The sequence below is a fragment of the Rhinichthys klamathensis genome, unplaced genomic scaffold (assembly GCF_029890125.1).
Source record: "Rhinichthys klamathensis goyatoka isolate OS25496 unplaced genomic scaffold, OSU_Roscu_1.1 h1tg000414l_1, whole genome shotgun sequence".
Classification (NCBI taxonomy): Eukaryota; Metazoa; Chordata; class Actinopteri; order Cypriniformes; family Leuciscidae; genus Rhinichthys; species Rhinichthys klamathensis.
In genome coordinates, this window is record NW_026606914.1 from 485732 (window position 1) to 513429 (window position 27698).

The 27698-nt window shown below is 38.9% G+C and overlaps 2 protein-coding genes and 1 pseudogene across 2 annotated transcripts in view; all 3 read left to right on the forward strand.

Annotated features, from left to right (window-relative positions):
• rps6kal (ribosomal protein S6 kinase a, like) overlaps positions 1-6533 on the forward strand; it is a 42507-nt gene extending 35974 nt beyond the window's left edge. The window contains exons 21-22 of the mRNA XM_056235184.1: positions 5918-6058; positions 6132-6533. Coding sequence (XP_056091159.1) covers positions 5918-6058; positions 6132-6260 — 270 coding nt within the window. The 3' untranslated portion in view covers positions 6261-6533. The remainder of the gene's footprint in view (positions 1-5917; positions 6059-6131) is intronic.
• Positions 6534-8466: 1933 nt separating this feature from the next.
• si:ch211-274f20.2 (calnexin) lies at positions 8467-17629 on the forward strand. The gene is made up of 13 exons (XM_056235190.1): positions 8467-8683; positions 8795-8868; positions 10113-10171; positions 10998-11139; positions 11223-11304; positions 11493-11685; positions 11869-12037; positions 14030-14120; positions 14200-14358; positions 15173-15292; positions 15375-15474; positions 15552-15630; positions 17467-17629. The coding sequence occupies exons 1-12, from the start codon at positions 8618-8620 to the stop codon at positions 15626-15628; spliced, it is 1332 nt and encodes a 443-aa protein (XP_056091165.1). The 5' UTR covers positions 8467-8617; the 3' UTR covers positions 15629-15630; positions 17467-17629.
• A 927-nt stretch (positions 17630-18556) lies between these two features.
• LOC130070706 (uncharacterized) lies at positions 18557-26807 on the forward strand (annotated as a pseudogene).
• Positions 26808-27698: the final 891 nt, after the last annotated feature.

Here is a 27698-nt window from a genome sequence, read left to right on the forward strand (position 1 = left end):
TCTCTGTAGACAGCCCAGGCTCCACAAACAGCAACAAAAGCAAACTGCGGCGACCCGCTCCACGAAACATAACAAACTGTTCCAGCCAATGACCGACAAGAAGGGTTTGGGGGCGGGGTTTGGGGGGTTAGTGTGCGGATGAGGAGGAGGGAGGGTCTAGCTAGCCTCCGTTTTGTTTGACAATAGTTCGAACGTCAACAAGAAGTGATGTCACCCAGGATCGCTTAGAGAACCTTTAATATAAAATGGTCCAGACTTCAAGATGAACAACCCTAAACCCCCATACAATATATTTTTGTCACATGGCCCTTCTGGCTTATGTATCTAAATATAATCAATGTCACAATATGTCTATATAAGTCTAAATAAGTCTATTTTCAGCTTCAGAATCATGAATATTGTTATTCTGGTGTCTCTATTGTCCTGTGCTTTGGGTTTCCAGCACCAAGTCCAAGACTATTTATTAATTTACACCCCCAATGTAATACCAAATTTAGTATTTTAATCAACAGTAAATTTTGTTAAAGGAACACGCCGACTTTTTGGGACTTTAGCTTATTCACCGTATCCCCCAGAGTTAGATAAGTCCATACTAGTGCTGTCAAACGATTAAAATATTTAATCTCGATTAATCGCATTAAAGGTGCAAAATGCAAGTCTCTGAGTTTTTGCAGAACTACGCCTCCTCTGGCGAAAAGCAAAATTGCAACCAGAGTTGTGCACGCTCATGGACCACACACACACGCACGCATGCACGAGCTGTTCATAACTAGGAGCATCTGCCGCACAGATCTTTGGTGTACAGCCAAAATGTCTATTTTTACCGAAAAAGACAATATAGCCAATGCAACGCCGTTCTTCCTTGTTGGTCAATGACATGAACACCTTAGCATGTTAGCAATGGACACAAGGCTAACGTTACCGGTAGGTCATACCAGTGTTTCCTCTAGGATTTTTTCCAGCCGTGGTGGCAGGCCCATTGCGCCAGGGGGAGGGGGCGTGGCCCATGAGTGATATTCCCATTGGCCACGCCCCCTTATCCCAGGTGTTTAAACCTCCCAAGCATTATAACATGAATGGCGCCAATAAGAGCGGCAAAGTGATTATGCGCATCCCGTGCGCAGAATGATGCACTTGAAGCAACGCGAAATCACTGCGTGCAGGTGCAGCGCTTCGCATTGAAAAGTTCAAAGCACAAAGCGAAGAGATTATATCTATCTATGCTTAATGTATTATATCTATGCAACAGTTTATTGAGCCTTTTCTTTTAACAGTTTTAAATTTCAGTTAACTTACAGTGAGCAATGAAGAACAATTCATAGTGCTCTCTAACTTACTCTAGTGCTGTAGTAACAGACACCCGGGAGAAAGGAATATGATTTAGAAAGCGCTATAAACTCCAGCAAGATAAAGTAATTTTATGCAAACTATAGACCTTTAGCTACAAATAAAGTATAATAATGGGAACATTGATCTTGAAGAGAGGGTCGTCGTGTTACTGTCGTAACGTGACGTGCTGTTTGAATGCTGAATGAAGAATGACTGAGGAGAGATGAGTTTCTTATTTATACATTTTTACCTCACATTATGCTATTGAATGACTTTGGAAGTCTTCCAATACAGTGCGAAAACTTTATGGTGCTCTACAAAGTTTTGTATGCCTTTAGTGGGGCTTAACAATAACACATACAATATCGGACCGAAAAGCTGCAGCCGTGGCGGGATGATTTTAGGTGTGGCGGCCCGCCACGGCAGAATGAATGTAGCGGAAACACTGGTCATACACAAAAACATAGTTAGCATCTTTTATTGGATATGTTTTGTTTCATGTTGTACTATTCTTCCGAACACAATTCCTAGTTTATGAAACTGTTCACTAACAATGGTAGTAAAACCAATTCTGATTGTACATGTATCTAGCTTACGCTAAAGCATTAGCTGCTACACATTTTACGCATCGTCATTTGTTGTCATACATAGATTGGCTGTATCAAACATTGGAGACTGGGCTATATCTTACCGTTTTATCAAGAAAAAAGCCAACTGAGGATCCCGTTTGAGACCAAGAGCAGACCGGAGATCTCTCCATTTGTTGAATGCCTTCCCGAGGTTGACTCTCGTCTTACTCCGACGCCTGTCTGACTCCAATTTGGACCTTTTGGTGGCACTAGACAAAATTTTTATTTTCTTTACTTTACGTGGAGTTTGCGTTGGGGTTTGGAATGGACTACAAGCCGGTCTCTTTGAATCCATCTTCTACCTTTGACGCACGAGTTGTCTTCGCTGATGCGGAGAATGGCGGCGCCGGCGAATACACAAACCTGCGAGACATAGCCTGGTGAGCGTGAACGCGCATGACGTCACGCCCAGTCTCAAATTCGAGCCCAAATCCCTCTTATATATTTTACTGTACAGGATTATAGAGGCAATCTCAGTGATCAGAGAAGGGCTCATTCAGCCCATCAGGCAGTTCTTTAAGCATGTATAGGATAGAAAAACAGGTATTTTTAACATGAAAAGTTGCGCAATGCACCTTTAATGTCATAGTTAACTCGCGATTAATCGCAATTAATCACAAATTTGTATCTATTCTAAATGTCTCTTTCTTTTTGTCCCATTATTTTTGATTGCTCTTATCAACATGGAAAAGTGGATCGCATGGGCGTAGGTTTGGTCTCAGCTTTGGTGGGGACATCCCCCCCCCCCCCCCCCACCCCCCATCTCATTATATTGTATCCTGACCCCGATACACCATCCTGTATACTGTCAATAAAGAGCTAGTATAACTGTATAATCTCAAAAATGCACTCTCAAAAAATAAAAACCTGAGACTGTAATGCTGAACAACCAAACATTTTATTTAACATAAATTATTATGTATCTATCTTCTATTCTATATCAAATTCTATTGATATATTCTATCCTTAAAAAAAAAGCAAGTTTAACCCTCCTACCAGATATTGTTATTTGGATATTATCAAACAAATAATGATTCATTATATTTGAATAACCAACAGTGTTTACTTTTGCCTTTTTAACATTGCCAATATGTTTTTCCAGACATGTGTCTAGCAAGTATAGGCTACACTCACAAATACAATACATAAACAGAATGTAGAAACGAAAAATGTCTCAGATGATCCACTGTTTATGACTGCAAGATTCTAAGTTAAGGTAGGCTAATTAACATTCAGTGACTTGCTAACGTCTATCATGATAGCGCGACTTCTATGAGTCTATCCGTGCTGCACACCCCTAATTAATGCTCCTAACCTTGAAAAATTGCAGAAGCTAGGTTTAACTGTAACAATATCCTGGGTAACCAGGATCACCAGTTAATACTATTTTCCACAGTAGAATCTGCATTTGAAAGCATGGTCAGTCACTACTACTGCTAGTTATTTGTGTGGCTAGTTATTTTTGCCTACTTGCACTCTGCTTTATGAAAAAGCTTCGTATGTCCCCTTTCTTCTTCTTGGGTGACATAGCTGAATAACTACAAAGTACAAAAAGGGGCAAAAAACGGAATATTAAAATGTTTTACCCTGGCCTTTGTATATGCATGGATATGTGCATGCAGAGAGACAGCCCTGGGAACTTACCGTCGGCGTCGTCGCGCGCGCGCGCGCGCACACACACACACACACACACACACACACACACACACACACACACACACACACCACCCGCTCGCTGCCAGTGAGTGCAAGCACAAAAAGTAGTCCCGGCCCGCGCGTGTAGCCTGTCAGATACCCCGCCGCCAATCAAATTACGGCGTATCTTGTACTGTCGTCGTCCTGGCCGTTGGAATCGATCCAAATAGCAGCGCAAATATCAAAATAGCAGTTCAAAGGAGCTTGCTAAATATTGGTGGGGACAAATTTGTCATCTCAAAATATTGATTGGGACTAGTACCTAGCGTCCCCCCCCTAAACCTACGCCCTTGGTGGATCGGCTTGCTTTGTGCAAATGTTTTTTATTGAAAACAACATTGACAATACTGTGTTCAATTTCACACTAAAACATTTTCACTTGAAGCAAATAATCTCTCACACAATGTAACACTGTCCATCAATAAAAGGGTAAAAGAAATACTGACGAGGTCCTGATATTGACGAGGGGGTGGAGAATTCGCATCAGCTGTGTGTGTGTGTGTGTGTGCTTGGCCATCAAGTGGTATTTCAGACTGGACGTGCTGCGATTATGATAGCTCAGTTCACAACGACAAAACGCACAGATCCCTTTGGTCTTGTCAATGGAACCATTTGGCAACTTTTTAAAAGTAAACTTTTTTTAATTCAGAATCTTATTGGCATCCATTTCAGCGTCTCGCGCTCGTCATCCACTCAAAACTTAAAGTTAACCTACTATTTGGCCGGCTCGCAACAAGTGTGTTTCCGGTCTAGCTAGATCCGGTGCTTTCAGACAGGACGTGGAATGCACGGCACTACGCCAGTTTTCAAAACTTTTTGGATGCCAAAAAGTTTCTATTGGCCGCGCTGGTAATCGTCACAGCGGCCAAAGTTTAACTATTTTGAATTTTGACCGCGGTGTGCGCGCCGCTGCGCTTACGCTTTGGTTTACGAAGCAACAAAACGTCCTCGCGCGGCGCAAGCCATTGAAATGAATGGGTTTCATAGCGCAGCGCTGCGCATGCCGCGTCCTGTTGCAAAAGCCTGGGGAAAAAAACCTACAAAGTTTGCTAGGCCAAAAAGACCGTTAATCTCGCGATAAAAAAATTAATCGCGATAAAAAAAATTAATCGCGTTAAAATGGGTTTGCGTTAACGCCGTTAATAACGCGCTTAACTGACAGCCCTAGTCCATACATACCCTTTTCATCTCCGTGCGTGCCGTAACTCTGTCTGACGCACCCAAGTAGCAGTGCTTCGCCTTCTGAGAATATAGTTCCCAGTGTGTATACGGTTAGAAGATGCCTGTGTCTCGTGACCTTGTTATTTGTACACACTGTGACTATACAAATCACAACATATAAATAGGAAAATGTTCAGACAAGAGTTACTGCACGCACAGAGATGAAAAGGGTATGTATGGACTTATCTAACTCTGGGGGATGCGGTGAATAAGCTAAAGTCCCAAAATGTCGGCGTGTTCCTTTAACCTTTTACCATATGTCTTGGAGTATTAAAATAATAGTTGTTCAGTATCGTGGTATGTATCGAATCGTGACATGAGGGTATCGTTACACCGGTAATACAAACATAAACGTTTGTTACATTTATTCGACTTGGAGCAGATGTAGGTGTCCTTAATGATGTTGCATAGTTTATTCCACATCATGCACTTCTCAAGACTTACTTGAAGATCTAGAAGAAGTGCATCACATGTTCTCTTCTACAGAGTATCTTTGCGCGCTATTGTTGTCAAATTTGGTTCAAAACAATCCAGTTGTTTTCTTGAATTACATAATTGTACATAATATAACAATCCATAGTGGTTATTGTATTTGATTGGACGTCAATAGCACTAGTTCAGATGAGCACATTTGTTTAAACTAAAGCTAATAAGGGCCAGAATTTTGCTAAATAAACTGAAGTTTATTGATCCTTGAACAACATTCCTCTCCAGAAAACAATCGTAATCCTGTCCCTAACCCTATCCATAAATGATCTCTAAGATCAGGGAAATGATACATGAATAAAAATGGTGTAAAGCCCTAAACCCTTGTTGTAAGCCTAAACTTGTCATTAATTGTAAACGTATCCCTAATATGATTGGTTGATTTGAATGTTGTGTCAGGATCAAGGATGATGATCCAGGAACAGGTTATTCTTGGTGAAATCACATTCACTGTTTGTATGGTGGTTCGAGTGCTTTTCAAGAGCAGTGTACAGAAATCCCATCAGTATCTGGACACACTCTGGTTTTCTTTAAGTGTTTTACCTGTGTGTTGGCAGGACCTGCTGTCTCATATGCTGCACGTGGACCCTCATCAGAGATACTCAGCAGAACAGGTACTGAAACACTCGTGGATCGCCTGCCGGGACCAGAACCCTCACTTTCAGCTCACGCGCCACGAAGCGCCTCATTTGGTCAAGGTATGGCTCGAGTTTCTTGATTCCATGTTCTTTAGATGGAAGTTCTGCTTGAGATTGATGGTGTCTCTCGTAGGGAGCGATGGCTGCCACGTACTCGGCGTTGAACCACAAGACGTGTAAGCCGGTTCTGGAACCCGTAGCTGCCTCCAGTCTAGCTCAGCGCAGGAACATGAAGAAGCTGACGTCTACAGACATGTCGTGAAGCTCGTGATGTCCCTGTGCTCGTCTCCAAGGGTTGGCATCTCCTCTCGAGTTCTCGTACGTGATGCTTCAGGGAGTGCGCGACATTTGGGAGGAAACGCACGAAAGCCCCTCTTGTTTCTCTCTGGTAGAGTGAAAAACACCAGCTCCATCTCTCCATCGTGTCTGAAGTGTTTCACGCATAAGCGAGCTGTTTAGAATGTTCTTGCCCAATGGAAACCCAGATCTCATGAAGAAACGTCCAGGTCATCAAGCGCAAGAAACCAGTTTTTAGGACCATGAAGAACATTGCTTGACATCCAAGCCCTTTTCCCTAGATTTTCTAATACTGGTGTACAGAAATGAATGTCATCAGGGGGGTTTTCCATTAAATTCACCCGTATGTGGTACTTCGAAGTACTTTACAGTTGAAATTAAACTCGTTTTTCAACACTAAATGTATGCGAAGAGGATAGGATTTGTTTCTCTTCTAAGAATCGGGCAAAGGAACCTTAAAACATTACTGTGCAAAACATCTTAATGGTCCTAAAAACTGTTGTGGTTTTCTTCACGCAAGATTTACTGATGACCTGCACATTATTCATTTCTAAGCCACTTTTTGTCCTGTTAGTGTTGCGAACCACATGGCATTACCTCAGAAGCACTCAGTGTTACGCGTTCTTTAGCTCGATGTATTATAAAGTCATTCATTAAGTTTGTGTGGAACCTTGAGCACATTTGCACTGAGGCTTGGGCAGGTCGTTGCTTCTGCGAGGCGTTCCTCTCCCTCCATCTGTTCCCGTCTCAGACCGCTCTTTGCCTTTTGTTGAATGGGAAGTACATGAGCAAAAGGTGAAGAAATAAATCTATATTTATAAAATCGAATGAGGTGAATGAATGTAGATGAGATTGAATCCATGAAATCACATCTCTCTGCTCCAGGTGGAGGGGAACAAATATTCCATAAAACTTTTTAAAGACATTGTGGAAATTGTATCATATTGTATTTATTTCACTTATTTTTAAAATTTTATTTTTTCTTTCAGGTGATGTACATATTGACATTAAAGAACATTATTGACATGATGTTTTTTCTTGTGTGTGTGTTAATTCAGCCAAACAGAATCAAACAGCGATTTGTAGAAATGCCTTTTGATTTGTCAAACGTCTGATTCATATCTTCACCAAGGAGGACCTGGAGAAATCTGTCCGTTAGTCTCACTGGCACTTTGTTTGCTAATGCAGGAAGATACAGTATGTGATTTGAAATCTGCCATTGCATTTTAGTGTTGACGTACAAAAATGACTCAAATTATGATACAAAGACACAAGAAACACAATTACAATAGAACTATTCCAATAACAATGGCACGCACTACATGTCCAGGAGTATTTGTATACCCTTTATTCCAGGGATGGGCTTTCCTGCAGAGTTTATTGCCAACCCAATTTAAAAACACTTGAACAATCTAACCAAAGTCTTGAATCTAATCAGAGCTAAACTGCTGGACAGTGACCGCTAGGACCAGAGTGGCCCAATCCTGGGTTATACCAATCATTTCTGTCTGGACAAATTTTACTGTGTGTTCACACTTGGCCTGTTTGGTTGGATTAAAACGAACCCTGGTGCGATTGCTCTGTTAGTGCGGTTCATTTGAATAAGTGTGAACGCTGCCATCTGAACCCTGGGGTCACCAAACAAGCTGAGACACCCATTACTCTGACCTGCAGAAACCCACACAAAAGAAATTAAAAGTAGTTTCAATAAAAAAAAGGGGTTGTAAATAATGTAAAGAACCAAAGACAGGACCTACACACACCCCTGTAGAAGTTGCAGTTAAACTACACCTTTCCTCAGAAAAATCCCCCACCTAGGTCCAGCACATGCTTTTCCAGCATCTTCCCCACATTTGACCTCGACAACGTGAAAAAGATGGATCTCGGAGAGAGATCTTCATATTCTGCCTCTTTCCTATTGACTTCATGATTGAAACGACTGAAAAATATGTCTTGAGGTGTGGTACTGGTACCAGTGACAGCGGACTGTTGAATTACTGGATATGTTTAGTGTGTCTGTGTAGTGTGTAAGCATTGAAGTGCATAGATCGACGGCCCTTCGTCAATGATTCCTTATTTAAACTCCTTTGCCATCTTATATGTAAAGCACAAGGGCTCAGAAGGACAGAGATCAAAGTCCACGTTTATTAACCTATAAATACAGGAAGATGATTACGCACGTTACCAAGTTGAGGTTTAATATAGGCTCCTGTAAAGCATGTCTTAAACTAACTCGTTAAAAATAGAGTTGAGGGACAGAAATAAGGATCTTCATTAAGTATAATCTTTCTCAGACGATTGTTCCTGCTCACAGATGCAGATATGATGCGCTGTCAGCCTTTGTTCTTTGGCTTCTGTTTGTGTTTCGCTCACATCAGTGGATCACAGGTAAATATAATGGTTATATTGCAGTGTGTGTGACCAATGCACATAAAACGTATTAATGTGTAAAGAGTCCTATTTGCTTTTAAACCTGTTGAAACGAACTCTGCTGTTCAGAACGCAAACAGACCCGTCGCCACACCGGAAGAGGCTTATTTCGCCGAGGCGTTTGACGCAAACACGCTGGACAGGTTCGGTTTCGGAAACTCACTGACAACATACATAATACAGTTTATGGGTGTTTCTGCAACTAATGGCACAAAGTCCCGGCAGATTTTAGATTTATGTTCAAATTTGTCATATGATGTTTAATACAAACACTATCATACATTGACATAAAAATAATTACTGGTTTATATGATTTAATGAAAAATTATGAAGCATTCATAGGTTAAAACACCATTATTGTTCATGTCTCAACTGTGGTCTCAGTCCTGAGGTATGTAAAATGAGCTAATTCTTTTACAGTTTGACATTATTTCAAATTAATCAGTTTAATATAAATATCACTTTACTTTTTTTTTGTCCTACACTCTGAAAAATACTTTTAATAAAGCATTTGTCTAGTTTCTATGGAAACAGAAATTAGCACATGGCTGCCAGATTGGGCCACCCACGTCACTCAAGATCCAGAAAAATAAGATAAAGATCATCTTTTCTTCTGAAGTATTTATTGTGTCCTCACCATACAGCTTTGTATGCTATATAATTGTGTATTTTGAACTACATTTAATAAAAAAAAAAAAGTTATATTACTGTTCAATATTATAACAAAATGCCACAGCAATGTTTTGTTTTAATTATTATTCAGATAATTTTAAAACTTTAGTACATTTGATTAAACACATTAAAATGAAAATTCATTCAATGTCAAGATATTGCAAGATATGTTATCTTTTGTGTTTATGAACTAATTGATTTCTAAGGCTACTGTCTAACTTTTCCATGGCATAAAGAAAATCGTAAAATCCCCTAATTTTAAATGTTTATATTTATATATATATATATATATATATATATATCAGTATTTACAAAAATGCACAAATCTTGAAAATCTTAAAGCTATTTAAATGTCTTACATTTTTATAAAAATTAAAAAAGAAACGTGAATAAAATGAATGTTACTGTAATGTTGCGGGTAAGCATAAAAAAATATTTTATATTTCAGATAAAAAATTTAATGGCATGCAATTGTGTGTACATTTTAAAATGTATTACAGACTGATTAATTAATTAATTAAAATTCAAAGGTGTTGATTTTTTTATTTTATTTTTATTTGGGAGAGTCGAAAGTGACCGTAGTTGCAGAAACACCCATATATATAAATAATATAAAATATTAGTTTGCATTGCATCAAAGTTATGTCGAGTTATTAAGTGATGGTTGCTCATTAACATCAAATGTTATTCACTTGTCTCCTTGTTTGCATTGAAGAAACTGGGTTTTGTCCAAAGCGGTGCAAGATCAGCAACTGAAACTTCTCAAATATAATGGTATATGCATTTTGTGAATATAAATTTGAATATTGAAAACACTGTAGGGTAACACTTAACTTGAAGGGGTGTGCAAATGACTGTTATGACACCTTCATAATCAGGGACATGACATATGTCATGAATATGAAGGAGGTTTATGCATGTTTATGACAACTGTCATTAAGTGTCATTCGCTCAATTATGACATTTTTAATGCAAATATGACATTGTTTGAGATGTCTTTGTTATGACAACTTGACATAAACCAATACATCATAACCTGTCAGTGTCTTTGTAATGACAACTTGACATTACCAAGACAACATAAATTGTCATAAATATGTCATAAACATCACATAGCAGATTGATTATCAAACTTAAGAAACCACTTAGCTTTATGGGTTAACATTACATTAAACTGTCATGTGGTTGGTTTTTACATTGGCTGTCATGAGGCCATTATAACTCATCTCAAACAATGTCATATTTGCATTAAAAATGTCATAATTCAGCAAATGACACTTAATGACAGTTGTCATAAACATGCACAAAACGTCCTTCATATTCATGACATGCGTCATGTCATGATTATGAAGGTGTCATGTCAGTCTTATGCACACCCCTTCAAGTAAAGTGTTACCCAATGGGGCAGCATTAAAATGTGAGTTATACAGTCAGCCATTCATTATAACAAAATAACGCTGAAGGATGATCAGGACGTGATGCGGGTCTGAAGGAAGGGGTTTATTGTGCAATAATGACCTGCTGACCGTACTGTATATTATTCTGCTCTTTACAATGCTACTTAAATACATGGCAATATGAAAAACCTTTATGTACACAGGTGAGTGGGTAGTAGAGGAACCAAGTGAACCAAGATTTGTGGGAAACAGAGGCCTGGTCCTCAAATCCCCTGGGAGACACCACGCCATATCCACGTACCTGAGGAAAGTGTACCACTTTAAAGACAAACCGCTTTGCTTACAGTAAGATATTTTGATCAATTTGCTTCTATCCTTAAAACACACATACAATCGCTTGACTAAATCTTCTTTGGAAACATCTGCAGGTATGAAGTTTTCTTCCAGAAGCTGGTTGATTGTGGTGGAGCCTACATTAAGTTGCTTTCTCATTCAGATGATCTTCGTTTGGTAACACTTACATTTCACATACTCCTGTTACGCACCGGAACAGGTTTAGCTTGGTGTATTAAAACACGGAGAACAGTTTATTAAATGAGACAAACCGTCAAATCTTTACATTTTAAAAAGAGATTCACGATAAATAAAAGTGCTTTCTCTACAGGACAGAATACACTGAGTTGTCATTGTCGTTTTAGAGCCAGTTCAGTGATGCCACCCCGTACACCATCATGTTTGGTCCAGATAAGTGTGGCAGTGAACACAAGATACATTTCATCTTTAGCCATCGCAATCCCATCACAGGGACGTATGAGGAGAAACATGCTCGGCAACCAGAAGTGGATCTGAGTGACTATTTTATTGACCAGCGTCCACATCTCTACACTTTAAGTGAGTAGTCAGTAAAGAAATACATGTTCAGTGACAGTGACAATACTGTGATTTGAAGTAAGTTTACATTCTAATAAACTAGACAGTTCAATTTTAATAGGAAATCTTTTGTATGGAAAGTGTCTAATCTTGCATAATGACATGCTGGTTGCAATTTTATTTGAGTGAAAATGTTCTTTTCAGACTTGTATCCTGACAACACTTTTGAAATCTTCATTGACCTGACACTGATAAACAAGGGCAGTCTTTTGGATGATATGGACACTCACGAAACACAGGGACCTGAATATTCATCACATGCGGCTTTAGTGGACGGGGTTCAATCTTCTGACCTTAAGTTGGAACATGAAAGGTATGCTGATTTTTTTTTAAATAAAGTTATTTATACACTGAGAGATATCTGATAGATGAGTTGTAACAGTGTTTTGAAACCTGTTTAATATTAGCTCCTCCTGGATCAGTTTAAACAAAGTGGGTTTTAATCTTCATTGGTTTAGGAATGAATGAATTGTTTGAATGACTGGCTCTTGTAATCTTCAATCTTCACTCACAGATGAAGTCCCCAATTCACACGTGTGGACACAACCAACATTGACTCTCTTTGAACACTCAACAAGGGAACCGTCTCTCTGACAGTTCTCTGAAATCTGACAAATCTCTTTTTCAGAGCATTTAGAAGAAAAAGACATATTATGGATGTTCTTGTAGGAATTTATTGAAATTTATGACTTAAAGTAAAAGAGCTGCAATACCTTCCCAATTTTGAGTGGACAACGACTTCCAAGTTGCATTAGTAAAATGTATACAAGTATGTCGATGTGCCAATGTGAAATTAACCTTAAAGCGTTAGTTCACCCAAAAATGATTGTGTAATTTTTCTGTCAATTCTGTCTTTAATTACTCGTCCTCATGTCGATCTAAACCCATAAGACTTTCGTTCATCTTCGCAACACAAATTAAGATATTTTTAATGAAATCGGAGAGCTTTCTGTCCCTCCATCACATATAAACTTGACGTGCAAGAACCAATGAGGTTCATTCTCGTGTTACGCATCACGTTTGAGCTTCAGCAAGAACCAATGAGGTTCATTCTGGTGTTACGCAGCACGTTTGAGCTTCAGCAAGAACCAATGAGGTTCATTCTGGTGTTACGCAGCACGTTTGAGCTTCTGCAAGAACCAATGAGGTTCTTGGTTGAGCTTCTGTTTATGTTCGCTGATCGATGTTAATGTGAGTAAAAGCCTAAATTCAGTCTGTTTTTAATCTAAAAAAAATTCAATCTAAAGCTCAATTCATATGGATTAGTTTTACGATATCTATATTTATATGAATATATATTTATATGATTATATGGCGTCAAAGTGGTAGTTGCGTAGCTCTCAATGGAGGGACAGAAATCTCTCAGATTTCATCTAAAAGATCTTCATTTGTGTAAAGAAGATGAACGAAAGTCTTATGGGTTTTGAACGACGTGAGGACTAGTATATGATGACAGAATTTTAATGTTTTGGGGTGAACGATCCCTTTAATACTGATCATGCAGTCTTTAAGTAGACTTGCCCACTGAAGCTGAGCAGGGCTGAGTTTGGTCAGTACCTGGATGGGAGACTCCTGGGAAAGCTATGTTTCTGCTGGAAGAGTTGTTAGTGAGGCCACTAGGGGGTGCTGCTCACCCTCTGTGTGGGTCCTAACACCCCAGTATAGTAATGGGGACACTATACTTTTAAACAGCACTGTCCTTCAGATGAGACGTTAAAGCGAGGTCCTGACTCTCTGTGGTCATTAAAAATCCCAGGATGTCCTTCATAAAAGAGTAGGGGTGTCCTGGCCAAATTTGCCCATTTGCAAGTTTTGCCACAAGAACAAACTTAAGGGTAAAAAAAGGCCATTCTCAAGAGTTTTTTCTTTCTGAATTTAGAGAATAAGAAATTATGAGAAGAATTTTATTAAAAATGTTTAGTGAATCCATTTCCTTCTTAGCCTTTATCCCTTGGGACAGAAAATAGAATAGAATAGAATATACTTGTTTCTCTCAAAAACAATCTCTTGGTGAATTTGGAATTTTTGAATGGTAGTGTAAATTTGATTTGATACAATAAGAATGCTTTGAACACTAATTATCATTATTTATATATATATATATATATATATATATATATATATATATATATATATATATATATATATATATAGGGGAGAGAGAGTTCTGTACAGACTACGACGTAAACTTGAGTCTGTATTGTAAAAAGACTTACATAAATAAACTTGACTTAACTTGGCTTATGTTTGTCCATTACAAGCCACATCAATCTGTAGTCGTGTGTATGTGTGTTTGTTTGGACAGGTCAGATGGTGTGGCGTCGCCTCATGAGCGTTCATCTCGTCCTGCATTATCAAATCCAGAGAGCCGACCCAGCACAAACCCGAATGATAAAGTAGGCTGGCCCTCCGAAATATCTCATTAGCATTTTCCGTGTGCAGTTCATCATTGTCCTCGTGTGTTTGTTGTGTTAGGACAGCAGAGAGCAGCGGTTCAGCATGAGCCCCGTCGCTGCTGTGGGATTTGAGCTGTGGACCCTCACCGGAGACGTGATGTTTGACAACATCTTTCTCTGTGACAGTCTGGAAGTAGCCAGGCGTTGGACTGAAGACACGTGGAGCAAGAGGAAGGCAGTAAGCAACAGTTAAACTGTCCCATGATCCTTTAACTGGAACAGGTCTGCATCACCAAACTGACTAGCCAAAGTAACGGATTACTTTTTTTAAGAAGTAACGAGTAACGAGTTACACTACTTTTTAAAAGTAACTTCCCCAACACTGACAGCCGGTCTGCATCACCAAACTGACTAGCATCTGTGATAAAGAGCATTTCGCATGTTCTGTCATAATCTGTCTCATTTAGCATGCAGCTCTTATAAGCTCACATTAATGAGACCACATGCATCCAACATACTTCATCCACTGACACCCGATTAAAGTGATCTAGTGAAGGCAAAATGTGAAGAAATGGCGACCAGGTCGGTAACACTTTACAATAAGGTTCATTAATTAACATTAGTTAACTAGTTAATATGAACTAAGAATGAACAATACTTCTACAGCAGTTATTAATCTTTAGTTATTATTAATTTCAACATTTACTAATACATTATTAAAATCAAAGGTTGTATTTGTTAACATTAGTTAATGCACTGTGAACTTACATGAACAAACAATGAACAGCTGTATATTTATTAACTAATATTAACAAAGATTAATAAATACTGTAACAAATGTATTTCTCATTGTTAGTTCATGTCAGTTAATACATGAACTAATGTTAACTAATGAACCTTATTGTAAAGTGTTACCACCAAGTCTAGTGATAAGATATAAGATACTCGTTCACTTACAATCAAGGAAATTTAAACCAAAAATGTGTTTTTCATATGTTTTAAAATAATTAACAGTAAATTGATCACTTCTGTTTCACACTGTCCTCTTGTAGCCTGGAATGATCGAGAAGCTGTTGATGGCGACGGTCAAGCGGCCGTGGCTCTGGGGTGTCTATGTGTTCACTGTGGGCCTTCCCATCATCCTCTTCATTAGTTTCATGTGGCCTAATAAGGTACATAAATGAATACAAATATTCACAAAACAACTTTCATTTGGGATTGTTTCAATATTGTGTATGTGTGTGTGTATTTTAGCGGTTTGGTCCACCAGACCAAAATTATTACTATAAAAAAACAGACCAGCCTCAGACAGATGGAGCCCAGCACAGGGAGGAACACGTCACTCATCATGATGGTGAGAGATGCTTACAGGACCTGCGAAACTGCACTGTGCTCAGCATAAAATTCATTTATTTTTGTGTGTGTTTTAAGGTGTAAATCAAACACGAGTTGAGGCTAAAAGCAGAGCGGTCAAGAGGGCTCCGAGAAGCTCAGAAGTAACGAGTTAACAGTGAGTATGATACGGACAGGGTGAATCTCATGTCCAGGTCACATGTCGCCCCCAAAAATACAGTCTGCATTCTCATTACTGTAATGTGGACAAAAAGACCAATTTAATGGCAAAATAAGTAATAATTTATGGTGGTATTTGGTATTGTCACAAGTTGACATGGGGCGTCATGTTAAGTCAACTCAAGTCACCTTTATTTATATAGCGCTTTTTACAATATTGTTTCAAAGCAGCTTTACAGTGATACAAAGTTTGTTTCTGCTGTACAGCAGATCTAGAACAAAATAGCATCATAGACCAGCGATGGTTCATTTTTGTTGTAAAAAAGTTATTAATTTAGTTCATTTATATATATATATCCACTCTGGGGAAAAAAACGGTGATGTCATCATAATGGTGTCAATGCAGGCAATATTATTGTTGAATATTAAATTCTATCTAATATTAAATCATGGGGGGGCTCTGCAGCGGACCCTTTTATATGGTCATTTTTGAGGGCCTCTGTGGCCTACCGCTTTTCACATACAGTAACCAAACTTCATACACTTATAGATCTCATCAAGCCGAACGAACAACTTGTGCCAGCCTAACAGGAAGTCGGCTATTATGGGTTGTTTGAAAAACGCATGCTCTTGAATTTGATATACTTCTAGCCAAATCACCCAATTCGCCTTTGGCTAAGCCCCGCCCCCTTTAGTTACTGTTGCTACGTCCGACAAACAAACTTCATCTGGGCTCTGGTATCAACATGGCTTATGCTGTGACAGCTCTTCCTGCTGAAATTTTATCAAACTTTTATAAAGGAGCAAATAAAGTGTCCGATAGAAGTAGGCAATGTGGGCTGCAATATACGTTCGAAGGCTATATTCACGACATACAGGTGAAACGCAAGGAACAACAAGGCATCCAAATAGAGGCAAAAGCATACCGGTCACAGTCAAAAAATGAACCACCGCATATCCTACTAATCGAGACGGAGGCTGGGACTAACAATATCAAGGAGCAACACTGTTCATGCAAAGCTGGGTAGGTCTCTATTCACTTCTATAATCGTTATTACAAAGCAAACGGACTACGCGAGTATAACGTTGTATTTATTAGCAGCGTGAGCTACACTTGTCAGGATTTGACTTCGGTTTTGGGAAGGGAAACCCCCCTCCAACCTCTCTGGGAAACGCGTATCTGTGTTACAAATGCCCCAGGCACAATGTTTAACCATATTTTTGATAAAACTACGACGGCAATAGCCGGCCGACACCAAAAATATGAGACGCCTGTGTTAAAGTCAATGGAGCGCTGTGAAAAAGTGTCGGACCTCTGTGGGAGCTCGTTCTTGGCTGCGCTGTGATTGGTCAATCTACATTCTAGGGTGTGGCTTAGCCAAAGGCGAATTGGCACCAATCTCGGTGAACCTGAAGTCAAGGCATTGAGGATGATAAATTGCAAGCGGAGTTTTGATATCTCGAACGGTTTGGCCGTGGTGTTGAAACAAATTTGTGGCGAGAAAAGGGAAACAGGAAGTGTGCTATACCTTCTGCATACATTCATTGATTTGGATGAAACTTCAGCTGTGTGTTCGTTGTAAGAGGCCGATCACATGGATGTGCTTTTTGTGAGTCAAAGTTATAGCGCCAACAACTGGCAGCAGGAAGTGTGTCACTTTCAAAATGCTTTGAAATCACCCTCTTATTTTTGACCAGATTTGCTTCAGTCTTCATCAGAATAATCCTGACATGTTTTCATGGGATTTGACCCATGATGTTTCTGTCATTCCATAGATGTTGTTTACAGCCCCAATGGCTAAATGTATATTTCATTATTCTTTCATTTTCACAGTTCACAGAGTCAGTGGCAAACCTCAGCAGAGTGACATCAAGCATCATGTTAGTCCACGTCAGTCAAGCTTCCATCAGCCGGCAATCAGCTGTTCATTTTTATCACCGAGGTTCATTTAAATCCCCATTCATTCAGCCACTCTTCTTTAGCACGACTGCATGCTAAATTTCTGTAATCTAATCTGATATCTGTTTTGGGACTGTACTCAGTAATTACATTGTAATCATCCTTCCTCATGTATTTTGGCTCGTTTTGTGAAATGTAATTATGTATGCATGATTACTGGATCTGTTATGTTACCCCAAGGGGAGTTTGACGTGCTGCTCTTCCCGCTGTGTTCATCTCTGCGTGGACGGCGCGTGGAGTTTGCCCAGAACACAACCACACCGCCAACACTAACTGTATGCATTATCATTATAATAAAGTATACATTTGACAAAGGTGGTCCTGACTGAACTGTTATCATCCTGTTTTACAGTTTTTACAATTGCTATGACAGATTTTTCAATACGTTTAACAATTTTCCAAAACTCTTAACACAGTTAGCACTACATCCGTCTGTGTAAGCTATACTATTAACACATTTCTTGTTGCTTTAACACAAAATGCATACAATTAACACAAATTTAAAATGCTTGAACTTCTTTTACACACAAGCTCAAACAAGACCAAAACAATGGATTTTTACTACCAAATTTACCAATGCTTTAACACCGTATGTCAGAACAGATAACACCATGTTCTAAACCTAACCTTACAGGCTAAAGTCAAGGTAAACAGCTGCTTATATTGTGAATTGAAACACAAATATATCCCCTGTATTTTATTTTATTGTTACTGAGAAACAGCTGATTGAATAATGCAAATATGGGACAATGTGGCATTTCACAATTCCAGTGCAGTCACGGCCTGGTTTGATCCCATCAGAGGATGATGTCCATTTTCCTTGCCCATTACTCCCCTTTCCCTTTCTTAGCCTGGAGATGGAAGGTTTTTGACCATCGTCCACAAGACCAAATGTCCCTCCTGGATGCAATGGATGCTGCATGCCAAGACATCCCAGCTGAACACCTCCAGGGGAGGATAAGGAATGCCAAATGATTCTTCCCAAGAAGTCTTACCAGAGAAGTGTGATGTGGATGAGAACATGTGGCCAAATGGAGAAGACCGGGATGATTAGAAGATGGCTTTTTCTGTTTGTATATTTTGTATTTTCACCTACACTAATGCTGTAAATGGCAAGTATTGCATATTTTTATTATCTTGCAGAAATGTCCTGTTGCAAATAAAGCCTTTACTGCACCAATTCTGTCTCTGTCTTCTTTTTTTCATAAACCGTACATTCTATTCTGCTATTCTGAGAAGGGTCATTCATTTTTTTGTATTGAATTTCTACAACATAGGAAAAAAATGCACACATTTGCTAAACCCAAACAAAACAAAACTGTAGAGAGGCTTCAAAATAAACTGCAGTGCAAAACAATCTTCTGTATAAACAATACAATATACTGTCTATTGTATAAGGGCAGATCTGACATACTGTATATAAAATAATGCAGTTTCTGTAATTCCAGCTCATGTTAGTGTTTTTTATGACATTGTGCTATGATTGACTAAATGTCCCTGTTGGAAGAGAACATGTGTTAGTGTTTTGGTAGACATAGTGTATTGTGTTGTGTATATAGTAAAATTAGTGTTGGAGTGTAGTTTACAGTGCGTGATTTTGAGCATGAAATTAACCGTTTTGCCAATTGTGTGTTGTAGGTGTGTTGGTGCGTTAAGAGTTTAGAAACTTTGTTAAAAGTATTGAAAAAATTGTCATAGCGATTGTAAAAAACTGTAATAGTGTGAAATGATGAGATGCTGTGCAGATTTACATTCATCTCTTGTAATCGAGCCAACATATTATTACAAATAAAACTAATTAGGCAAATTCTCACAGCTGTAACCGTGCAGAACTATTCAGGCCTTTGTTCATTTTAAACCAGTGACTCTTTTTGTTCTAGTGTAGAATTAAAAATTGTCATTTTAATGTGATATCATTGCATTGAAAGTTACTACATTTTTGTGACAATGTATTGTTGAGTCTCTTCACAGACTTGAGCTTTATACTAATACCATTTCTAAGACAGCTTAATATATATTTTTTGAACATATGTTTTTAAACATATTACAAATGTTTATGTATATATATATTTTCTTAAGTAAATCAAGATTTACAAGAATGACAAAATTGACAGGAAGAATAATCAGTCAAATGTGCATTTCTATCTCTATAAAGCTGCTTTGAAACAATCTGTATTGTAAAAAGCGCTATATAAATAAATGTGACTTGACTAAAAAGACAACTTATCAAGACAGAAAATCTATTAAAAAAAAATTAAGCAGGTCAGTGCTTCTAATATGTACTTCTTTCACAATGCAAGTTATTAGACTGCGTCTGTCAAAATACATATGTTCCACCCAAATTATACCCTTCACCAAGGTCTAAAGCTACGTCCTTGCTTCAGGTTGAATGATTCTGATTGGCTGAGAAATAGATAAACATAGTAATTTTCCACACCCTCTCAACCGATGGCGACAGCCTCCCAGATGTCAGGTCCCGAGTCAACAATGCCTGATTGAAATGGCACCAAGTCACTGGTGTCCTCTGCGATAAACGCATGCCCAAACACCTCAAGGCAAAGATCTATAAGACAGTCGTCTGTCCAGTCGCCCTATATGGAGCGGAGTGTTGGCCCGCGACCAACAGGCACCAACAGGCCCTTCATGTAATGGAGATGCGGATGCTCAGGTGGACGCTAGGGCTGACCCGATGGGACCAAGTAATGAATGAGGACGTCAGAAAGACCATGGGAGTAGCACCGATTATGGAGAAGATGAGGCCACGTAGTCAGGAGCGAGAAAGAGTCAATAGCGAAGAGGTCCCTGCGTCTCAACCCTGAAGGAAAGCGACCCCGAGGAAGACCAAAGAAGCGATGGATGGATCGGATAAAGGAAGATATGAAACATGACAATGCCGCCCCCGAAGATGCCCTCGATCGGAAGAAATGGAGAGCAACCTGCCGAAAATCGGACCCCGCATTACGAAGGGACAAACGCTATAGGAGAGAGAGAGTAATTTTCCACACATATACAGATAGATTGAGGCATATCTCCATCGATTATGCAGCTGACACTCGGACCCTGAAGTTAGGCACGTCGTGACCTTCCAGTCAATCTACAATAATGCAGTTGTTCCTTAACATGTAACCAATAAGACTAACACACACCGACACACAGCTTTTTCAAGGTTGGATTTGGCCAGGCTCGAACTATAAACATGATAGTCCTCTCAAAACATTCTTTCTCTCAAGGAGAAAACACTTTAGTCTAACTGGAAAGTAAGGCTTTAACTATACGAAATGGTCCCTCAGACTATTGGTTCCATTGACCCCTGTGACTATAGCTGTCAGAGTACCCCAGAAAAGCAGATGTACACTGTTAGACCTTACCAGGTTTTTTTACAGTAAAATACTGGCAACTGTTAATTGTACAGTTATTTACTGTAATCTACAGTATGTTACTGTAAAAATTAACTAAATTAAAACTCAAATTAACTAATTTCACTTGCAGAAACCGACTGCCTTAAATTTACCAACTCTCATTTAAATGTATCAACAAAAATTTAAAGCTCCTGTAGGTAACTTTTGAAAACATGTATTTGCTAAAACTGTCATTATGTCCTGACAGTAGAATATGAGACAGATAATCTGTGTAAAAATCAAGCTCCTCTGGCTCCTCCTAGTGGTCCTATTGCCATTTGCAAGAAATACACGCTCCCGGTCAGAAACAACCAATCAGAGCCGGGAGGAGTGTCTTAGCACTGTCAGTCACGCTCGTGTACGCGCTGATCACACCCCTCTCTTGCACAGCGCGAGCGCCGGAGCGCGAGCCGTCGTTCAAACTCAAGATTGCCGGCGTGCTGCAGCTGTGCTTATGACGGAGAAACAACCTAAACTGCCAATTCTCGAGTGACACCTGCTCATAAAACAAAGAGGTAAAAGGAAAAAGACTGATGACGATAAACAAGCGAAAAAGAAAGAATTACACAGAGCCCATTGACTCGGTGTCAAAACTCTAGCCGCATCACATGTAGATAAAATGTCACGCACTCTGCTAAGCAACAATTGAAACCTGCTAATTCACTGGCTTGTCATGTTGCTGAAATAATGTACTAGCACACCTTATCTAGCATTATATATCGCTAGAATAATTACTTACATACTCTAACGTTAGTTACCGTTATATTAACGCTATCTTACTAGCTATTTATAACTTATAGAAAGAGTGCAACGTTATAAAGTTACATGTAAGCTATTGGAAAATACATAATGATTTGAGGACCAAGTTTGTAGTCAAAGTATGGGCAGGCCATAGTCAATGTAAAGCATATTATTGACGTTTAGTCCCAATTAGTGAATGTGCCATATAACTTTTTATCTGCCGTCATTGGTGGCCCTGTTTACTAGCCTGCGCGTTCACGACAGGCTCCGCTGTGGAGGACGAGCTGTGGAGGGAGGGCTGTAGCGCAGCAGAGAGCAAGGGGGTGGGACCTGTAAGTTGTGCTTGTTCAAATTTTCAGGCTAAGTCAACGTTTTCTCAAAACTCCCTACTGCAGCTTTAAAATATACTAATAATGTGAAATAAAGTATTATTGCGAACTTATTTCATTTGACACCACTAAAAAACTATTGTACATAAAAAGATTTCCACTGGATCAGCAACTACACAGTCACCGCTTGTTAAATAAAGCAATGATGCAGCGTATCATTAATGTTTGTAGATCTTCTCCTGCACTGAAGCACAGGCTCTAGTCTTCAGCACAACGGTGACCCCAAAAAAATTATTTTACAGTAAACTACTGGCAACAATGTTGCCAGTATAAACCTGTTTTATAACTTACAGTTTATTACTGTTAAAATACATTTCGTGGGTGTGTCTTTTTATCTTACACTGTTAACCCTTTCAACCTCACAGAAAAATACACACTACAAAGAGTAAAAAGTAACATTGACGCAGTGTTTCAGTGAGATAATTAAGTGAATATGTCAGTGATTGTTGAGCATTAGTGATGAACACCTGCTGTTAACAAGCAGAATCACTGAAGGAAAGAGGAACAGAAGAACAGAAAATAGAAAAACACATGACCTACAACTGACTTCCAGCCATCAGACATTATTACACTTATTATTAACCAGTATTACTTTATTTCTGTCATACATCTATAGAAGATGTTGTTGAGATGTTTAATTGAAAATGTTTGGTTTGAAGTTACCATTATAGAGATCAGTGTTTGCTTTAGTCGAGATGCTGACCCTTGACTTTTTAACATTAGTTTCTCTCTTGCTGCTTGAACTGTGTTTCTTCGGGTCGCACTTGTGCACAGGCACGATTTGTGAATGATGACAAATATAGTTTGTTCATTCACTAATCTCATTCAGAGTTTAATCCTCTGTAGAATTGTTACATTACCATCACTGTGAAACAACAGTAATGAGATACCATGACTATTTTTTTAACACATATGCACAACCAAAAAAACAAAGCTACACTGTCTTGTAGAAACACAGAGATATCAAACTTGCGCACATGAATTGCAACAATGGTGGCAATACTTTTTGTATTTATTTATTCATTCATGCAGAACCCAGAATGCATTGCGACATGAAACTATTGATTGTCACCATTGTTGAGATTCATACGCTGATTGTTGATGTCTGTGTGTGTCTAAGTCAACCAGGAGTTAAAAATGTTTTAATGTACTATATGATTTCATCATCCTTCATAATAACTGATTACAGAAACATTGCTGGATTTCATGTTGTAGATTCACAGATATATAATAAATATGAAATATTCATACATTCAAAAGTTATACACAGGATGAGATCAGAGAATCAGACATGTCCAGGATGATTGTCGCATCATCACAACAGCCAAAAACACCTGACAAACTTTCTCTTGACTGTTTCTTGCCATAACAAATGTGTTTTATAAACTCAGTTATAACAGCCAGAGAGAAACTAATGTTATAAACTCAAGGGTCAAGAGACCAACTAAAGCAGACACTGATGAAGGAATACAAATTTATTTAAATGTTTAATTTAGATTTATAGTATATAAACTGAGGAAGTTTATTAGTGTGAATTTTGTAACTAAGGTAAATGTCACAAACCTGCCTTTTCCTGTCTGTCTATTGCAAGTTAAATGCAAACCATTTGTCGTGGGGTTCCTGTCTCAGTGCGGGAAGCCCTGTGGAGCAGGTGTGAACACCTGCTATTTTATTATCCTGACTGTCCTGTCTCAATACGAGAAGGGACAGCCTTTCCTGTTCTCGTGTCTCACCGGATGAGGACACATGCTGAGCAGGTTCCAAAGCCTGTATACCTCATTTACATGTATTGTTACAGAGTGTTTCCACCTCCATGTAACTCCTCCCCCTTGAAATGCCTATAAGATACCATGTAAAGTTACTTTAGATTGGATTTGATTGAGATGACTGCAGCGACAATAAAGAACTTATACCTCAACAATCTCCTGGTCTGCGAACTTTGACTTTTCTACACTTGAGAAGAAAATAAGTTTCCTACAGATGCCGCCGTGACCCGGATAGAATTAACTTCACCAGAATCCAGAACTGGACCTCAACAAAGATCTCAAAAAAGTGGACTGAGTTCCAGAACTGAATCTTGAAACTTCAAGCAACAAAGATTTCAACAAAGAATTCCAGAACTGAATCTTGAAACAAGTTCAACAAAGATCTCAACAAAGAAGAACTTTTCGGACTGAGTTCCAGAACTGAATCTCAAAAAAGAGCTCAACAAAGCTGACTGAGTTTCCAGACTGAATCTTTCTGAACAACAAACGATTTGGTGAGTTTCACTCTATTCAAAGAACCACTGAAGACCAGTACAAATTTTATTCCTCTGCGCCGTCAGAGAAAAGTTAACAGACTGCTGTAGAGTTTGGTTAACTAAAGTTACCCTTTAAAAGTTTTCTTTTAGAGATGAAGATCGATCCTCTGTTCAGGCAGGGAAGTTTTTAGCATTATGTGCTAATATTTTGGTTTTATCCTCTGAATAGTCAGGGAAGTTGTTTGTATCCTCTGATTCAATCAGGGAAGATTAGCGTAAAGTGCTAGTAATTTGTGTTACCCTTTGCTCTGCCAAGGAAGGTTAACAATAGTTTGATCTGTGTTAACAAGTGTACCCTCTGTTGATCACAGAAGTTTTAGTGTTTTGTTTGTTTAGCATCATGTGCTAATAAGATTGTACCCTCTGTTGTAGACAGTAGAGAGAAGTTTTAATTTTTTTTGATTAAGTTGGTAACAAAGAAATCCACAAAATGGTTAGGAAGAATGCTAGACTGATTCCAACTACTGAGAAACGTGGATTAGCAAGCCCTTTATGGACAGACAGTGAGTTCAAGTCATTGTTAGGAGAGAAAATGGACTCCATAGTGACTGAGTCAGTTAGATTGGATTTGACAAAGAAATTTGGTATTGATCCAGACAAAGTTTGGTCTATTGAAGAATGCAAGAAGGTGTTAGGTGCATGTATCAGAAAGAAACACATGAAAGGCATAATCTGTTGCTATAAACAATATAGCTTATTCATTGCACAAGAACAAGCTCAGTGTATTGCTAAATTAAAAGAACAGAACAAACAATTGCACACCCAAGTGTCCTGTCTCAAGAAAAAGGTGGGCCACAACCAGGCCTCAACCAAATGTGACTCAGAAAACCAACAGTCAGATGAAAGCTATCCTGATTTACAGTTTTTTGATAGAATAGAGGACAATGTCAGTGCTGTATTGATGAAAGATGTAAATGCAGTTGAAGTGTGTGGAGCAAGACAAAAGGCTCAGACTAGGGGAAAAGGGATTGATCCAGTTCCATCAGCAACCCCCATACTACAGCTACAAGCAGTCAAATTATCTTTAGCTCCTAAAGAAATAGAGAGAATTGCTGAAAGTTTGCCATCAGTACATGGAAATTTTTCTGAGTTTAGGAGAGAATTGTCCAAAAAGATGCGGCTCTACGATATGTCTCTAGCTGAAGTCACCCAGCTAATATCACAGATCTTGACTGAGTCAGAATTCAATGATTTTGAAAATGCTGTAAACAATTCTGAGTTACAGCATGCCAGAAAAGATGAATTGAGAGAAGGAGTTCTGAGAGTGTTAAAGAACATTGTTGGACCAAAAGTGGACTGGTCAAAGATCACTAGTTGTGTACAGAAGAATTATGAAAATGTATGTGAGTACACAGAAAGATTTTGTCAGACAGCTGCAGCATACAGTGGGATTGTTGACACTCCAGAGAAGGTGCTAGAGGACAATGGTGCCCTCGTTCGCACATGGTATGATGGTCTTTTGTCAGAGCATAGAAATGCATTGCCTTTCTTAGACGTCACATGGGCTACCAGTACCCTGAAAAGTAACCTAGACAGGTTAGCTACTTGGGAAAGAGATTCTGATGTTAAAGAGAGAGTAAGAATTGCAGCAGTTTCCTTTAAGGTCAACGCAGAGAAGCAACAGAAACGCAAATGTCCTAAGAGAGAGGGCAGCAGTTGTTATTATTGTGGTAAACATGGACATTGGGGAAGAGAGTGTAGAAAAAACAAAAAGAACTTTAAACAAGTTAACAATTTTACTCAGCTTCTGCTCAGTCTGCTTGCTACTCTGAAACAGCCCCTCCCCTCGTCATCAAACTGGGGCAGCTCGTGTAGGTGTTAACCATTTGGGCTGTGAGTGCATAATTCTCCCCAGTAACTTACAACAGAGATAAAAAACTTATTTTTGTTTAATAGAACAAAAGGAAAGTGACTATCTCAGTTTTCCTTTGTGGGGACAATGGTTAAGTAAACTCACAGCCTTAAATGTTGTCTACAGCACAGGCCCTTCATTAGTAATGAGCTGGGTCAAGCTGTAAACGTAAAATGCCCTCATGTAGTGACCGCAATAATGAATCAAGCAAAAGTCATTTTTGTCACCATTCTCATGTATGATGTCTACAATGACTGAAGTTTTGTTAGAGGATGAAGGAGAAATGACTCACGATTGTGTTACGCAGATAAAGCTACACACTTCACAGGACAGGTAGTCAAGGAAGTGTCTGGACCACATCAAGTGATGTAAATTAAAGTAGCGGCAGTATTGTGTCAGGATAAACCTGGACTCATTGTGTCACACTGTAAACGTTGTTCCCCAACCCACAGGGAAATGACAGGACACGGAACAGTGAGGAGCCCAGGGAAGAACCGATTGCAACAGGCATCGGGGGCCAACCCCTGCGGTGAAGACTACCTCATAGGCCTTCCCCTCCATAGTCCACCCCTACCTCACTGCTTCTATTTAGGTGTCAAACAAATTAAGAAATAGGGAAAGAAGGAACAACAACAGCAGACTCAGAAAAGGATACAGCCGTAGTGTTTTAAACAAATACTGCGACAACCCTAGTGTTTGAACAAATACTGCTCTGTCTTTTGTTTTCTCTCTTCCTCTGTGCAGGTAACACTGGATGGCTGTCCTGAGACCCATACGCACCGACCTCCTCACCTGCATATGAAGCCACAACCTTCCAGAAAACAGCTAGAACCAATGACGAGCCAACTATCACAAAAGATAAAGAAAAGAAAAAATACACAACGCAGAGACCCACTTACAGAACCTTCAGTCATCCATCAAAATGATCAAGATTTTACCATCATGGACATCGCACAAAGTGTAGACTCCAGAAACCACATATTCTTAGAGAGATGAATATGTCAAGAAACGCCTTGTTTGCTGGAAAGAACGTTGCAGGCCACACCAGAAGATGGCTGCATTCCATGATTCACTTGTGTACAAACATGATGTTCCAAAAAGACATTCTTGATCTTTACAACAGATGACTGAAGATAAATTCTTCCGTAAAAATTTCTAATTTCACGGACCCTAATTGCATGTTTTGTTTCTGTGTCAACATGCAATTACAGAAAATCAACACAGAACAAGCTTGTGCCTGTAACTTACACAAGTTACATGAATGAATTTTTAAGTGTTTAAATTTGTTTATAATGTGGGAGTTATTTTAGAACTCCCAAAGGGGGAATTGAAGGAATACAAATTTATTTAAATGTTTAATTTAGATTTATAGTATATAAACTGAGGAAGTTTATTAGTGTGAATTTTGTAACTAAGGTAAATGT

Excerpts from the sequence above, each read along its gene's own strand:
- si:ch211-274f20.2 (XM_056235190.1), top strand. The coding sequence starts at position 8,618 with ATGATGCGCTGTCAGCCTTTGTTCTTTGGCTTCTGTTTGTGTTTCGCT. Across the intron at positions 8,684-8,794 it reads CTCACATCAGTGGATCACAG|AACGCAAACAGACCCGTCGC; the intron begins GTAAATATAATG and ends TCTGCTGTTCAG. Across the intron at positions 14,121-14,199 it reads GCACAAACCCGAATGATAAA|GACAGCAGAGAGCAGCGGTT; the intron begins GTAGGCTGGCCC and ends TTGTTGTGTTAG.